Below are 16,704 nucleotides of genomic sequence, written 5' to 3' on the forward strand. Positions count from 1 at the left end.
TTGCGTGAATTGAAGGTGTACCTGTGGATGTATTTCAAGGCCTACCTTCAAACTCAGTCCCTCTTTGCTTGACATCATGGGAAATCAAAAGAAATCAGCCAAGACCTCAGAAAAAAAATTACAGACCTCCCAAAGTCTGGTTCATCCATGGGAGCAATTTCCAAATGCCTGAAGGGTACACAATTCATCTGTACAAACAATAGTACGAAAGTATAAACACCATGGGACCACGCAGCATCATACCGCTCACAAAGGAGACGCGTTTCCTCTCCTGGAGATGAACGTACTTTGGTGCGAAAAGTGCAAATCAATCCCAGAACAACAGCAAAGGACCTTGTGAAGATGCTGAGGAAAACAGGTAAAAAGTATCTATATCCACATTAAAATGGGTCCGTATATCAACGTAACCCTGAAAGGCCGCTCAGCAAAGAAGAAGCCACTGCTCCAAAACCGCCAACTAAAAAAGCCAGACTATGGTTTGCAACTGCACATGGGGACAAAGATTGTACTTTTTGGAGAAATTTCCCTCTGGTCTGATGAAACAAAAATAGAAACTGTTTGGCCATAATGACCATCGTTATGTTGGAGGAAAATTGGGGAGGCTTACAAGCCAAAGAACACCACTCCCCAACCGTGAAGCGTGTTGGGTGGTGGGCAGCATCCAATTGTTGTGAGGGTGCTTGCTCGCTGCAAGGAGGGACCTGGTTGCATTCACAAAATAGATCATGCGCATCCCTAGTGAGTCGGAGGGAAACATGATGTGGATATATTGAAGCAACCATTCTCAACAGACCATGCAGTCAGGAAGTTAAAGCGTGGCTCGCAAATCGGGTCTTCCAAAATGGACAATGACCCGCCAGTTAGCATATATCAAAGTTGTGGCAACAATGGGGCTATAAGGACAACAAAGTCAAGGATTGGGGAAGTGGCCATCACAAAAGCCCTGACCTCAGATCCCATAGAACAATTTGTTCTGGGAGAACTCGAAAAGTGGGTGCCAGCAAGGAGCCATACAATGACCTGGACTCAGTTACACCAGCGCTCTGTCAGGAGGAAATGGGCCAAAAAGTCACCCAACTTATTGTGGGAAGAGCTTGTGGAAGGCTACGCCAAAACGTTTGACCCAAAGTTAAACAATTTGAATAAGACAATGCTACCCAAATACTAAATTGAAGTGTATGTAAACTTCTGACCCACTGGGAATGTGATGAAAGAAATAAAAGCTGAAATAAATCATTCTCTCTACTATTATTCTGACATTTCACATTCTTACAATAAAGTGGTGATCCTAACTGACCTAAGACAGGGCATTTTTTCTAGGATTAAATGTCAGGAATTGTAAAAAACTGAGTTTAAATGTATTTGGCTAAGGTGTATGTACACTTCCAACTTCAACTGTATATATATATATATAGTTCCAGTCAAAAGTTTGGACACACCTACTCATTCAGGGGTTTTTCTTCATTTTTGCTTTTTTCTACACTGTAGATTAATAGTGAAGACATCAAAACTATGAAATAACACATTTGGAATCATGTTGTAACCAAAAAAGTGTTACAAAAATCTAAATATATTTTATATTTGAGATTCTTCAAAGTAGCCAAACTTTGACCTTGATGACAGCTTTGCACACTATTGGCATTCTCTCAACCAGCTTCACCTGGAGTTTTTTTCCAACAGTCTTGAAGGAGTTCCCAGATATGCTGAGCACTTTTCCTTCACTCCTTCACTTTTCCTTCAGTCCAACTCATCCCCGGATGGGAGGTCGGGTGATTGTGGAGGCCAGGTCATCTGACGCATCACTCCATCACTCTCCTTCTTGATCAAATAGCCCTTACACAGTCTGGAGGTGTGTGTTGGGTCATTGTCCTGTTGAAAAACAAATGATAGTCCCACAAAGAGCAAACCAGATGGGATGGCGTATCGCTGCAGAATGCTGTGGTAGCCATGCTGGAAAAGTCTGCCTTGAATTCTAAATAAATCACAGACAGTGTCACCAGCAAAGCACCCCCACACCATCACCCCTTCTCCTCCATGCTTCACGGTGTGAACCACACATGCGGAGGTCATCCGCTCACCTACTCTGCATCTCACAAAGACACAGCGTTTGGAACCAAACAACTTATCAGACAAAAGGACAGATTTCCACCGGTCTAATGCCCATTGCTCGTGTTTCTTGGCCCAAGCAAGTCTCTTATTATTATTGGTGTCCTTTCGTAGTGCTTTCTTTGCAGAAATTCTACCCTGAAGGCCTGATTCACGCAGTCTCCTCTGAACAGTTGATGTTGAGATGTGTCTGTTACTTGAACTCTGTAAAGCATTTATTTGGGCTGCAATCGGAGGTGCAGTTAACTCTAATTAACTTATCCTCTGGAGCAGAGGTAACTCTGGGTCTTCCTTTCCTGTCGTGGTCCTCATGAGAGTCAGTTTAATCATAGCGCTTTACTACATTTTTGCGACTGCACTTTCAAAGTTCTTGAAATGTTCCGCATTGACTGACCTTCATGTTTTAAAGTAATGCTGGACTGTCGTTTCTCTTTGCTTATTTGAGCTGTTCTTGCCATAATATGGACTTGGTCTGTTACCAAATAGGGCTATCTTCTGTATACCACCCCTACCATGTCACAACACAACTGATTGGCTCAAACGTATTAAGAAGGAAAGGAATTCGGGCCTCCCGAGTGGCGCGGTGGTCTAAGGCACTGCATCGCAGTGCTAGCTGTGCCACTAGAGATTCTGGGTTCGAGTCCAGGCTTTGTCGCAGCTGGCCTTCAACCCCCCCCCCCTTAAAAGAGTTAGATGCACTATTGTAAAGTGGTTGTTCCACTGGATATCATAAGGTGAATGCACCAATTTGTAAGTCGCTCTGGATAAGAGCGTCTGCTGAATGACTTAAATGTAAATGTAAATGAGACAGCAGCGCACAATTGGCCCACTGTTGTCTGGGTTAGGGGAGGGTTTGGTTGGCAGGGATGTCCTTGTCCCATCACGCACTAGCGACTCCTGTGGTGGGCCGGGCACAGTGCACGCTGACAGTTGCCAGTTGCCAGGTGTACGGTGTTTCCTCCAACACATTGGTGCGGCTGGCTTCCGGGTTAAGTGGGTTAAGTGGGCATTGTGTCAAGAAGCAGTGCGGCTTGGTTGGGTTGAGTTGTGTTGTGTTTCGGAGGACGCACAGCTCTCAACCTTCTCCTCTCCAGAGTCCGTATGGGAGTTGCAGCAATGAGACAAGACTGTAACTACCAATTGGATACCACGAAAAAGGGGTAAAAAAAAAATCCACAAATTAACTTTTAACAAGGCACACCTGTTAATTGAAATGCATTCATGAAGCTGGTTGAGAGAATGCCACGAGTGTGCAAAGCTGTCGTTAAGGCTCCTTTGAAGAATCTCAAATTTAAAATATATTTAGATTTGTTTAACACTTTTTTGGTTAATACATGATTCCATGTGTTATTTCATAGTTTTGATGTCTTCACTATTATTCTACAATGTAGAAAATAGTCCAAAAAAAGAAAAACCCTTGAATGAGTAGGTGGTTCAAACTTTTGAATGGTACTGTATATATTACAGTGAGCTATGTCAAGAATCCAGTATATAAACACGCAGTGTGTATAAGCAGTGTAACAAAAAGGTAATGTATAGTAGTAGATATATTAGAATGAACTACAGTATGTGAAGAACACAGTATATTAATACACAGTATTCATATATCTCTTTATACATAGTCAGTATGTCTTATATTGAGCTTGTATGAACACTGAACAATTTAACAATTGAAAGTAAAGCAAGTGAATATGTAAGATTAAACTAAGTTGAGTTGAGTTGAGTTGTCTCTCTGAACAATAACACAGTCAGTGAGTGTGCACTCATAAAATATAATTCAGAGTTTAAAAGTCTCCTTTTATTTTAACTTGTGTTGCTGGTATAAACTACAAACTCAGCAGGCAAATTAGGCTTTCACCCAATCTAGCACATGCTTTTTTCATAATTTCTTATATTTCCTGTTTATTTTGTTGTCTCTCTCTCTTTCTCTCTTCCTCTCTCCCACCGTGACTCATGCGTCTCACCTCTGCTCTCAATCGCCTGTCAAATTTTCTACAGTTTAACTGCATATCAAATCCAACTGCGTCTCTAATCCTAAAAAGCTCTATACCCTGTAGGTCTGCACTTCTGAATGACCCCTCACCCTTCTCTTCTTAGACTTCTCAGGGTTGTTCTCCATTGTCCAACAATTCTAGTCCAAAGTGGCAACAAACATTCTGGCATAGTTTCAAGGGAGTAAGGATGTGCCAGACCAGACCAAGCACACTGGCATCCTGTCAGAAAGACTGACTAATTGACATACTGTACAGACCAATAGATACACCAGCAGAGAGACAGATAGACAGGTAACTTGATAGTCTGATAGAGACAGATACAGACACAGACTTAGACTCACTGACAGATTGTCGGAAAGACTGATTGGCACACAAACAGACATACACTCACGTACAGAGACAGACAGACAGACAGACAGACAGACAGACAGACAGACAGACAGACAGACAGACAGACAGACAGACAGACAGACAGACAGACAGACAGACAGACACAGACAGACAGAACAGACAGACAGCAAGACAGACAGACAGACAGACAGAACAGACAGACAGACAGACAGACAGAAGACAGACAGACAGACAGACAGACAGACAGACAGACAGACAGACAGGTACCCGATAGGTAAAGGCAGAGGGATAAGAAGACCCAGACCAGACAGGCTTGAAGAAAGGCAGATAGATACCCAGAGATACTTAACAGACCAGCAGACGGATAGGCAATCAGACAGCTCGACAAATAACCAGGCAGGCTGACAGTTTCGAGACACTGTAAACTCGACGCTTGCGTGTTAATGAAGCAGAGATTTTAAATATATTCAATGCATGTTTTGTGCAGACCTTGAGAATATTAAAAAACGAGTCCTCTTTTTTTTCATTAATCTGATTGGCAGACCACATAGAGCGGATGGGAGGGAGGGTTTGTGGTTGCTATGGCAACGGTCTGCTCTTTGTAAAAGGCTACATTCCTGGTATCTGATGTGTCTGTGTCACAATCGATAAAACACAGCCTGTGGGGATTGGAGAATATAGAGAATGGGGCTTCTTCCAGGGCAATGACGGCGAGAGAGAGAAAAGGTGTGAAGAAGATGTGTGAGAAGGGAGGACCATAGGATAAGAGAACAGTAGAGTAGCAGCAGCAGGAGCAAAGAGAGAAAGAGAGAGAGAGACAGATAGATACTGAAGAGAGGGAGATATATAATAAGGGAGAGCGAAAGGGTGGGAAAGAGAGAAAGATGGTAGTGAAGACACCAGAGTGCAGCTCTTCAGAGTCGGGGAGAGGGATGAGTGCTGTGTGTGTTTTTGCGTGTGTGCATGACGTGCGTATCTGCGTACTCACCCCATCTTTCAGTGAATGTGTCACTCACCTCAGCGGAAATGTGCACGTATGTCTGTCTTTGTGCTTACCATCTGCTCACCTCGACATGGTTTTGTGCTAGTTAGTTTATTCTTTTTAAATTGTAACAGGACAGAATAACCGGAGTAGGATCCATAATAGGCAAGGTTTATAGAATACACAACAGATGCATTCAGGCAAACGTCTCAGACCATCTGCTATGCCAACAACCTGTTGACCAGGAGGCATTTTCTTCCCTATCCTTCTCTTTTTTTCCTGTGGGAACAGAGCAGCCCCTGGTTCAACTCCCGTCTCCCGCCTCCTTGCATATCCAATAGGGTCTCTGCCTCGTCTCTGAGGTGCGACCAGGGTCAGTCCTGGCCACAAGCATTGTAACAATGTTGCTCCTGTTTTTTTTTACATGACAGATACCATGTCCTATTCTGATGCAGCTGAACGTCATAGCACATTTTTTCCATGAAGCATATTGCTTTGTGTCAATGCACTTGATTTGATTTGAATTTAATTTGACAGAAATCTGCTGTGAAAGTGTTAGAAAGGATGGAGTGAGAGCAGGAGATGGGGAACAGGTGAAGAGAAACGGAGGGTGGGGGGAAAGAAAGCAGCAGGGGGAAAGCTTTGTTGGCAGTAATGCTTTTTATAACAAACAGTGCTATTTTGCATGAAAATTGATATTAGGTATTCTAATGTGCTGCTCTTTGTGTGTGTTTTTGTGCTGCAGGGCTGTACCGTGATGGTGGTCTGCATGGATACCAAGCTGTGCCGTGACAGAGGGCAGCGTGGGTAAAAGTCATGCGGCGCTCTGCCCTGTACCACTGCTATCCTCTTCTGGGCGGGGCTCTACTGCTCCTGCTGGTTAGCTGCGTCCTGGGTTGCCCCGCTCGCTGTGACTGCTCCGCCCAGACCAAGTCAGTCAGCTGCCACCGCAAGCGACTGCCTACCATCCCCGAGGGCATCCCCATTGAGACTCGGCTTCTGGATCTGAGCAAGAACAAGCTGCGGAGCATTACACCGGACAACTTCTCCTCCTTCCTACAGCTCGAGGATCTAGACCTCAGCGATAACCTGATAGGCGTGGTCGAACCGGGCTCCTTCAAATTTCAGCTCTCCCTGCGCTCGCTGAACTTCCACAGCAACCTCCTCCAGCTGGTCCCCGCCGGTGTGCTCTCTGGCCTGGCCAACCTCACCAGTCTGGACCTCAGCCACAACCGGTTGGTGGTGCTGCTGGACCACGGCTTCCAGGACCTTCGGAGGCTGATGTCCCTGGAGGTGGGTGACAATGAGCTGGTGTTCATCTCCCAGAGGGCCTTTACTGGCCTGCTGGGCCTACAGAGCCTCACCCTGGAGCGCTGCAACCTGACTGTTGTGCCCACTGATGCCCTGGGGCACCTACACAGCCTGGTGGAACTCCGCCTGCGCCACTTGGGCATTGGTGCCCTGAAGCCCTACTCCTTCAAAAGACTTCCCCACCTTCGCCACCTGGAGATTGACTACTGGCCCTGGCTGGAAGTCTTCCCCGCTCTGTCGCTACACGGTCTCAACCTCACCACACTCACTGTCACCAACACTAACCTGTCCTCTTTTCCCGGCCCTGCTCTACGCAACCTACCCTACCTCACGCACCTAAACCTATCCTTCTGCCGCATCCAGCACATCCAGCAAGGGGTGCTAGACAAGCTTCCGCGACTGCAGGAGTTGCACCTGCGAGGGGCTCAGCTGGCTTACATTGAACCCCTGGCCTTCCTGGTACTCCCAAACCTGCGCATGTTGGATGTGTCGCACAACCAGCTGGACTCTGTGGAGCAAGCTGTGTTTGCGTCCCCTGACAGCCTGCAGACGCTGCTTATGGGGGGGAACCCTCTGGTGTGCGACTGCCGGCTCCTATGGTTGCTGAGTGGTCGGAAGCCACCCTTGCTGCAGCTCCCTGACCCCCAGCCTGAGTGCAGTGCCCCTGAGCGCATCCGTGGGAAACCCTTGCGGGACCTCAAGGAGCCGCTGGTGTCACGGTATGTGACCTGCACCAAGCCATGGATCGGGCCCAACACCACCCAGCTGCTGCTGGCAGACGAGGGGCAGCCTGTCTGGCTCAACTGCATAGCAGACGGGGCTCCTCGGCCATCCATGGCCTGGGTGACGCCACACAGACGCTATGTCACAGCCAAGAGCACCGGGAGGGTGACAGTCCTTACCAACGGCACCCTGGAGATTAAGGCTGCGGAGCTGCACGACAATGGTGTGTACCTGTGTGTGGCCAGTAATGCGGCGGGCAATGCCAGCATGTCAGCCTCGCTGGCTGTGAAGAGCCTGGGCATCAGCGATAGATCGCTCTACACCAACAAGAGCGGTCTCCTGGCGGACTCCAACGGGACCTGGGCCAACGGCACCCTCCTGTACAATATGACAAACCCCATAGACCTGAAGACCATCATCATCTCCACAGCCATGGGCTGCCTGTCTTTCCTGGGCGTGGTCATCTTCTGTTTCCTCCTCCTGTTTGCCTGGAGTCGTGGGAAGGGAAGGCACAAGAGCAACTTCGACATTGAGTACGTTCCCCGCAAATCGAATGGGACAGCAGCGGAGGCAAATGAGACAAGCGGGCCCAGACGAGTCAACATGAAAATGATTTAAATTTACAAACGGACCAACACATATGATAGTAACAAACAAAATACAGTGCATATCATTTTCAACGTTTTCTTTGATACAGTGGAGTTGTGAAAATGAAAGTGATGTACCGATATAGTGGTGTTGATATGAAGGTGATCTAGTGATTCAGTGGACATGTTGATATAATAGTGATCTATGATACTGTGGAATTGTTTATATAAAATGATGTTATCATACAATACACTGGATATAATACTATATAGCCCACATATCAATGAGAGTGAGGCAGTGATACAGCGCTGGGCCTGTGCTACGCTGGTGATGTGATGACTAATGATGTTGTAGACTCGGGGTGACACCAAGGTGAGAAAGGAAGTCTCTGGGAGTGACAAGGGAGAAGTTGAGATGACAGTGGAGCTGTCATTGCTCTATCATGTCTGGAGAAAATTGTGTCTAATAACCATCTAAGCAGCAGGTGTGTTTGTTGAGTAAAATGTAGTGTTACGTATGTTTGTATGCACATGCAAATCACTACGAACAATATCCAAGAGACCTGCTTCATAAATATTTTCAAGTGTTCCCCTTTGTACCACCTCAAGATAAGCATAGCGGGATTTTGGCAACTCGAGCTTCAACTGAAGGAAAATGTATACACACGATATTTACAACTTCAAGTGGGATTTCAGCTAAAACCACTAGAAGAACTCAAGGTATCTTCCTGCTGAAGAAATAGTAGCAGCTGAAAATTTGGGTTATTGCTTGGAGAAAAACACAGATGATAAATATCTTATGTTAAATCCCCTTTTATTACATTATAAATCAATTGCAGATTTTCCTGCCAGCAAAATCCCCTGATGTAATGAAAAATAAACGGTCAGTGACTAGACTAGACACAATAGCAAAGAGTTACTGGCCGATGTCCCCTTTGAACAGGACAAATCTCAGCCTGGTGAGTTATGGGTTGTATTGTATCCCCTCTCATTTTTCTTTGGCCCCAATGCTTCAAGCTGGCATGTCCCGAGGCCTCTCTTGGGTTAAAATAGGTTTCTGGGTATTTCATTGATGGCATTTGAAAGTTGTGGTGTTTTTGTTGAAATGTTTTAACTGTTGAAAAAAAATGTGTATTAAAGAATAACATTAAGGGCAACTCTTTGTAAAAGCGGGGATGTAGGTGTCAACATGTGTGATCCAGTTGTGATACAATGTTAAAGGTTGTTTAAATGTTTTCATATGATAAATTTATGGGTATATTTTCAAACGGAAATAAATCGTAATCATAAAGCTTCATGTGGTCATTAATATTTTGTTATTTCCAAGACATATCAGTACTTTCATTTTTACTTGACGTCATAGACCTAAACTGTATGATAGTGTAATAGCAAACCAAAGATGTGCAGACTTCTTAGCTAAATGTAAACTAGAAACTAATATATGGTGTGTTGTTGCAAGGATGGAGATAGGTTGTTGTAGCGATCCTATGACGCAGGCCAAGGAAAGATGACAAATGGGTATATATTGTTTTCCCACCAGATGTTTAATTCAGCGCTCTTTTAAAACCACACCTAATATACCCAACGACCCTGAATCTCTCCGTCTCCTGAAACTCAGATAAATGCAGCTCCTGCTGACGTTTTCATTCAGCACCCTTCTCTTCACAGAGATCTGTTAAAACACTTGATGCTATCACATTAATGGTTAAAAGTTGTTCTATCTTTGGAGAATGCACACAGGGAATATTCAAGAAGACAAGATCAAAGTCCCACCTATCTGATTTTTATCACTTTTGTTGCAGTTGTTTCTCTACAGCTTGTCAAGGAAAGAGTGATCCAGTAAAGAATAGGGAGAAATATCACATGGATAATATGACTGTCTCCTATCCGTAGGCCATTTCTCTTAGATGAAGAGGATTTACTAATCAGTGCTTTAATGATTGGTGCTAACACAGGCGCCTAAGCATCTGTGAATCATTTGAGATGCTCTGCTTTGTGATCTGGAGAGGAAACATTATGTTATTAGCTTTATTTTATGCCTGTAATTAAACTTAGTGTCTCTACATGGATTATAGCAAACATATTCTGTCAGCAGTAAAATAAATTCAATTGAAAATAATGCAGGGAAACATTCCAAAATCGCTTCTTAAAGATTTTCTATAAAGAGCCAGACCAAATAATATCCCCTACAACACTAATGGCATCCATTCTGATAATTGCACAGCAGCCAGGCAGAATTACATCCTCATCTCTACTTAGAATGAGGCCCCAAGCACACCATTAGCTTGAGCATCCCGCTTAACCTCACACGGGTCTAGACCACTAACCTCACTGCTTCCCTTTGCAATTCCCCATTAAAACAAGGCAAGTGTCAGTAAGACGCACACTGTGAAAGACGAGAGGAATAAAAGGATCGAAGCGCATAGCATCATACATTGACGTTGTTATATCAGAATGTGGATTCACACCCGAGGAAAGCACTGGAGGGAGAGTCCACTATGACGTCATCAAGCCCGGGTTCTTATTCCTTGAGCACATTAAATCAGGATGATTTCCCCCTCACTAATTACCTTGGGCTCCGAGACTTTAGGACCCCATTGAGTGTCACTATGAATACTGAGAGAGAGGAGAGACAGAGAGGGGGGGGGGGAGGGGGGGTAGAGAGAGAGAGGTAGAGATGGTAGCACGGGAGGCTACTGAGGGGAGGACGATTCATAATAATGAATGGAATGGTATCAATGTTCCAGCCATTACTATGAGCCCGTCCTCCCCAATTAAGGTGCCACCAGCTACCTGTGGATATGGCTATGGTGTTGCAGAGGACTACAATCACCTTAGGGATGAATACGCCCTGGCTGTGTGAGAACACAAACCCTGTAGGCAACTGAACAACGGGCCGTATTTAGATAGGCATCATAGTGTGATAGCTATTAGATCAATTGGATATACACTGAGGGTACAAAACATGAAGAAAACCTTCCTAATATTGAGTTGCACCCCAACCCCCCTTTTGCCCTCATACCAGCCTCAATTTGCCCAGGGCATAGACTTTACAAGGTGTCCAAAGCATTCCACAGGGATGCTGGCCCATGTTGACTCCAATGCTTCCCACAGTTGTGTCAAGTTGGCTGGATGTCCTTTGGGTGGTGGACCATTCTTGATACACAGAAAACTGTTGTGTGTGAAAAACCCAGAGCGTTGCAGTTCTTGACACAAACCCGTGCGCCTGGCACCTACTACCATACTCTGTTCAACGGCACTTAAAACTTCTGTCTTGCCCATTCACCCTCTGAATGGCACACATACACAATCCATGTCTCAATTGTCTCATGGCTTAAAAATCCTTCTTCCCCTTCATCTACATTGATTGAAGTTAACAAGTTATATAAATTAGGGATAATAGCTTTCACCTGGATTATGCTAAGATGGCGCCGAAGAGGATGGCTGATATTTTACATGCTCCTAACCAACTGTGCTATTTTGTTTTTAGTTTTTTTGCGTTGTTTGTAACTTATTTTTGAACTTAGTTTGTACATAATGTTGCTGAAAATGACTGAAAATAACTTCTGGACATTAGAACAGAGATTACTCACCTCGAACTGGAAGAAGCTTTTTCCTTTACCGAGTCCGACAAGAAGGATATACTGCTTTCCCGGGAACAGGCTCAATTCCCCGTCATTTGCGAGAAGAAAAGACGGCGAAAAAGGGGGCGGAGGTCGGGCTGCCTTCTGAGAATTCTTAGGCGAGTGAGTAAACTCCCACTGCCATCCGTTCTATTGACTAATGTGTAATCATTAGAAAATAAAATTAATGACCTACGATGAAAATTATCCTACCAACGGGACATTAAAAACTAATATTTTATGTTTCACAGAGTCGTGGCTGAACGACGACACGGATAATATAGATCTGCCGGGATTTTTCATGCACCGGCAGAACAGAGAAGCTACGTCTGTTAAGACGAGGGGTGGGTGTGTGTGTCTATTTGTCAATAACAGCTGGTGCGCGATGTCTAATATTAAAGAAGTCTCGAGGTATTGCTCACCTGAGGTAGAGTCCCTTATGATAAGCTGTAGACCACACTATCTACCAAGAGAGTTCTCATCTATATTATCTATATCAACCAACTCTATAAGGCACAAAAAAATGCTCATCCAGAAGCGGCGCTCCTAGTGGCCGGGGACTTTAATGCAGGCAAACTTAAATCAGTTTTACAAAATTTTTACCAGCATGTCACGTGTGGAGCCATAAGGAAAAACAACTCTAGACCACTTTTACTCCACACATAGAGATGCATACAAAGCTCTTCTCTGCCCTCCATTTGGCAAATCTGACCATAATTCTATCCTCTGATTCCTGCTTACAAGCAAAAACTAAAGCAGGGAGTACCAGTGACTCGCTCAATACGGAAGTGGTCAGATGACGCGGATGCTACGCTACAGGACTGTTTTGCTAGCATGGACTGGAATATGTTCCGGGATTCATCCAATGGCATTGAGGAGTATACCACCTCAGTCATTGGCTTCATCAATAAGTGCATCGCTGACGTCGTCCCCACAGTGACCGTACGTACATATCCCAACCAGAAGCCATGGATAACAGGCAACATCCGCATCGTGCTAAAGGCTAGAGCTGCCGCTTTCAAGGAGTGGGACACTAATCCGGACGCTTATAAGAAATCCCGCTATGCCCTCAAACGAACCATCAAACAAGCAAAGCTTCAATACAGGATTAAGATTGAATCCTACTACACGGGCTCTGACGCTCCTTGGATGTGGCAGGGCTTGAAAACTATTACGGACTACAAAGGGAAACCCAGACGCGAGCTGGCCAGTGACGCAAGCCTACCAGACGAGCTAAATGCCTTTTATGCTCGCTTTGAGGCAAGCAACACTGAAGCATGCACGAGAGCACCAGCTGTTCTGGACGACTGTGTGGTAACGCTCTCAGTAGCCGATGTGAGCAAGACCTTTAAACAGGTCAACATTCACAAAGCCGGGGGGCCAGACGGATTACCAGGACGTGTACTCAAAGCATACGTGGACCAACTGGCAAGTGTCTTCATTGACATTTTCAACCTCTCCCTGACCAAGTCTGTAATAGCTACATGTTTCAAGCAGACCACCATAGTCCCTGTGCCCAAGGAAGCGAAGGTAACCTGCTTAAAGGATTTACCGCCCTGTAGCACTCACGTCGGTAACCATGAAGTGCTTTGAAAGGCTGGTCATGGCTCACATCAACACCATCTTCCTAGATACCATAGACCCACTCCAATTCGCATACCGCCCCAACAGATCCACAGATGAGGCAATCTCAATCACAATCCACACTGCCCTTTCCCACCTGGACAAAAGTAACACCAATGTGAGAAAGCTGTTAATTTACTACAGCTCAGCATTCAACACCATAGTGCCCACGAAGCTCATCACTAAGCTAAGGACTCTGGGAGGTCAGAGAACTGGCAGTGTGGTGCCAGGACAACAACCTCTCCCTCAATGTGAGCAAGACAAAGGAGCTGATCGTGGACTACAGGAAAAGGTGGGCCGTACATGCCCCCATTAACATTGACGGGGCTGTAGTGGAGCGTGTCGAAAGTTTCAAGTTCCTTGATGTCCACATCACTACCAAGCTATCATGGTCCAACCACACCAAGACCGCCGTGAACAGGGCATGACAAAACCTTATCCCCCTCAGCAGACTGAAAAGATTTGGCATGGGTCCTCAGATCCTCAAAAAGTTCTACAGCTGCACCATCGAGAGCATCCTGACCGGTTTCATCACTGCCTGGTATGGCAACTGCTCGGCATCTGATTGTAAGGCGCTACAGAGGGTAGTGTGTACTGACTTGTACATCACTGGGGCCAAGCTTCCTGCCATCCAGGACCTATATAATAGGCGGTGTCAGAGGAAAGCCCATAAAATTGTCAGAGATTTTAGTCACCCAAGTCATAGACTGTTTTCTCTGCTACCGCACGGCAAGCGGTACCGGAGCGCCAAGTCTAGGACCAAAAGGCTCCTTAACAGCTTCTACCCCCAAGCCTTCAGACTGCTGAACAATTAATCAAATGGCCACCGAACTATTTACATTGACACCCCCCCTCCATTTGTTTTGTACACTGCTGCTACTCGCTGTTTATTATCTCTGCATAGTCACTTCACCCCTACCTACATGTACAAATTACCTCAACTAACCTGTACCCCTGCACACTGACTCAGTACCGGTGCCCCCTGTATATCGCCTTGTTATTGTTATTTTATTGTGTTACTTTTTATAATTTTTTTATTTTTGTTTATCTGGTAAATATTTTCTTAACTCTTCTTGAACTGCACTGTTGGTTAAGGGCTTAAGGGCTTGTAAGTAAGCATTTCACAGGTAAGGTCTACACTTGTTGAATTCGGCATGTGGGACAAAACAAGTTTTATTTTATTTTATTTGATTCACCTGGTCAGTCTATGTCATGGAAAGAGCAGGTGTTCATAATATTTTGTACACTCAGTGTATTTTACTTAAAAGGACAAAGGGCGAGAGAGAGACTGGAGACGAGTACGAAATTAACATAGTTATTAATTTGTTATCAATATATTATTAATTCATTAATTTATTTGACATCTGTTGCAGTTAGACAGTCTACAAGTTTTAATGTATGAATGATTAATTAGCTAGTGTGACTTTCCACCACCTTCCCCTACAGCAGACACTAAATCATAAGGGAAGACAACCACGATGATAGGTTCTGATTAATTCCGTCTTTTATTCTCCTTAGATCTATCTTAAAAGTGTGCTTTAAATAGTTCCATTCTATTGATGCTTGTTTGAGCTGGTGTAGCCTTTTCAATTCATGATTCCTGTTGCTAAAACACAAAGGTATTCATTTTTATGAAATAAGTATATTTTGGTTGCAATACCAGGGCCTATAACTTAGAGCATATTTTAAAGACACAAAACAGCTATTCCTTCATTTTGGTTAGTGGTTGCATGTCAGACAACTGTCAAGGCAGTGAGGCAGAAGTCAAGCACTTTAGCTGATGGAGAGGTCATAGCAGTGCTTAGGGGGTCATGGCTAATTAGTGAGAATGAATGACCATGGCCTTGAAGGCGAAACACAATTACTGACTAAATGGAAAAGTAAGGCACCAGTTATCAGTAATGGAAAGTTTTAGCTTTAAACTCCTATTACCTCAAGTCCTAGGGAAATGTTAGCAATTAAATTGTTTTTCTGTGTGGGATGAGGTTTTTATTGAATACAACAGCAGACCACAGGAGGTTGGTAGCACCTTAATTGAGGATGACGGGCTCGTGGTAATGGCTGGAGCGGAATAAGTGAAACGGTATCAAATACATCAAACACATGATTTCGATGTGTTTGATGCCATTCCATTCTCTCCTTTCCAGGCATTATTATGAGCTGTCCTCCCCTCAGCAGCCTCCACAACAGCAGACATACCACCCTGGCTGTCTTTTCGCCTGAAGCTAAAGCAGGGCTGGGCCTAGTCGGTGTTTGGATGGGAGACCCCCTGGCTAAATCAGACAGATGCTGGGATCAGTGGCTCAGGCTAGCAATGGAATACATTTCCCAATGGTAAACAAATTGAGACATAGTGACAAGCACAGAATAAATGCAACCATTCATCATCTGTCCATTCATGGGTGTTGTTATTGGTCTTTCAAATACTCTAACCCAAGATGATGCCTAAGAGATGGCCTGCTCTGTGTCTTTCTCTGATCATTGTCAGTCTGATAGTCTTATCCAAAATCCACAGTTTATTGGCTTGTTAGTTTTTCCAGTATGGCGTCGAAGTGCAGCTGTCAAAAAGGGATTTAAGCCAGCTGAGACTGGATTCTTTGAAGTTCTCTGTTTCCAACCATTACAGAGATGCTTGTGTGTGTGTCTCATTTGGAATGAGAGTAAAAGGGCTCTGGGTTATTATTGTGCCCAGCATCCACAGTTTCTTCTTTGAAATATGGCAGTTGAACCCTCTTGAGAAGCCTGAGTAAAATTGCCTATCATCACTTGAAAAAAAATTGTTAATGTGATTTGTGCTTATAACAGCTTATTTTCACAGCCTGCCTCTTTTTACACTTTTATCTGACAATTTCACAACATAACCAAGGATTCCATGATCCAATATTGTTTGATGTAATCCAATCCCAATAATTTTAAGAGAAATTGTTGATGATCTACAATGAGTACTGTACTTCGTTACAAGGAGAGGGTGGTAAAGAGGCCCTGGGAAGAGGAGTGGATGAGTTGCTACCCTAGACACTCAGTGATATAAGGTCAGTTCATAGACCATATATAAACATATGGTCAGTTGCACATTTCCACCCCTACTGGATTGGTGAGGGTAAGATTATCCTACATGGCTAAAAGGGAATTAAAAAGTTAATTTTAAATGGGCCTGGCTGGAGGCATAATTCATTGACCTTCATTCAACAACAACAAAAATCCTCCCTGCCTCACTCAACGCAACCCAGATACCTGTTGCTCATGCAGTGATGTTTGTTTGTAAAGCAGGTGTAAGTCAAGTAAATATAAACAGAAAGATATATGAATCACCACCTAATTTGTATACTTTTTTTTGCAGGGGAAATGACATAATCTCTTTTAGATACCTTAATATTTCGCCAGAGGGCAGTATGCCTCACGGC

The 16,704-nt window shown here is 44.4% G+C and overlaps 1 protein-coding gene across 1 annotated transcript in view; it reads left to right on the plus strand.

The window, feature by feature from the left end:
• LOC111968619 (leucine-rich repeat and immunoglobulin-like domain-containing nogo receptor-interacting protein 2) overlaps positions 1-8,507 on the plus strand; it is a 38,316-nt gene extending 29,809 nt beyond the window's left edge. The window contains exon 2 of the mRNA XM_023994317.2: positions 6,179-8,507. Within this exon, the coding sequence (XP_023850085.1) occupies positions 6,250-8,085 (1,836 nt within the window). The 5' untranslated portion in view covers positions 6,179-6,249 and the 3' untranslated portion in view covers positions 8,086-8,507. The remainder of the gene's footprint in view (positions 1-6,178) is intronic.
• The last annotated feature ends 8,197 nt before the right edge of the window (positions 8,508-16,704 follow it).

The sequence above is a fragment of the Salvelinus sp. IW2-2015 genome, linkage group LG9 (assembly GCF_002910315.2).
Source record: "Salvelinus sp. IW2-2015 linkage group LG9, ASM291031v2, whole genome shotgun sequence".
NCBI classification, from domain to species: Eukaryota; Metazoa; Chordata; class Actinopteri; order Salmoniformes; family Salmonidae; genus Salvelinus; species Salvelinus sp. IW2-2015.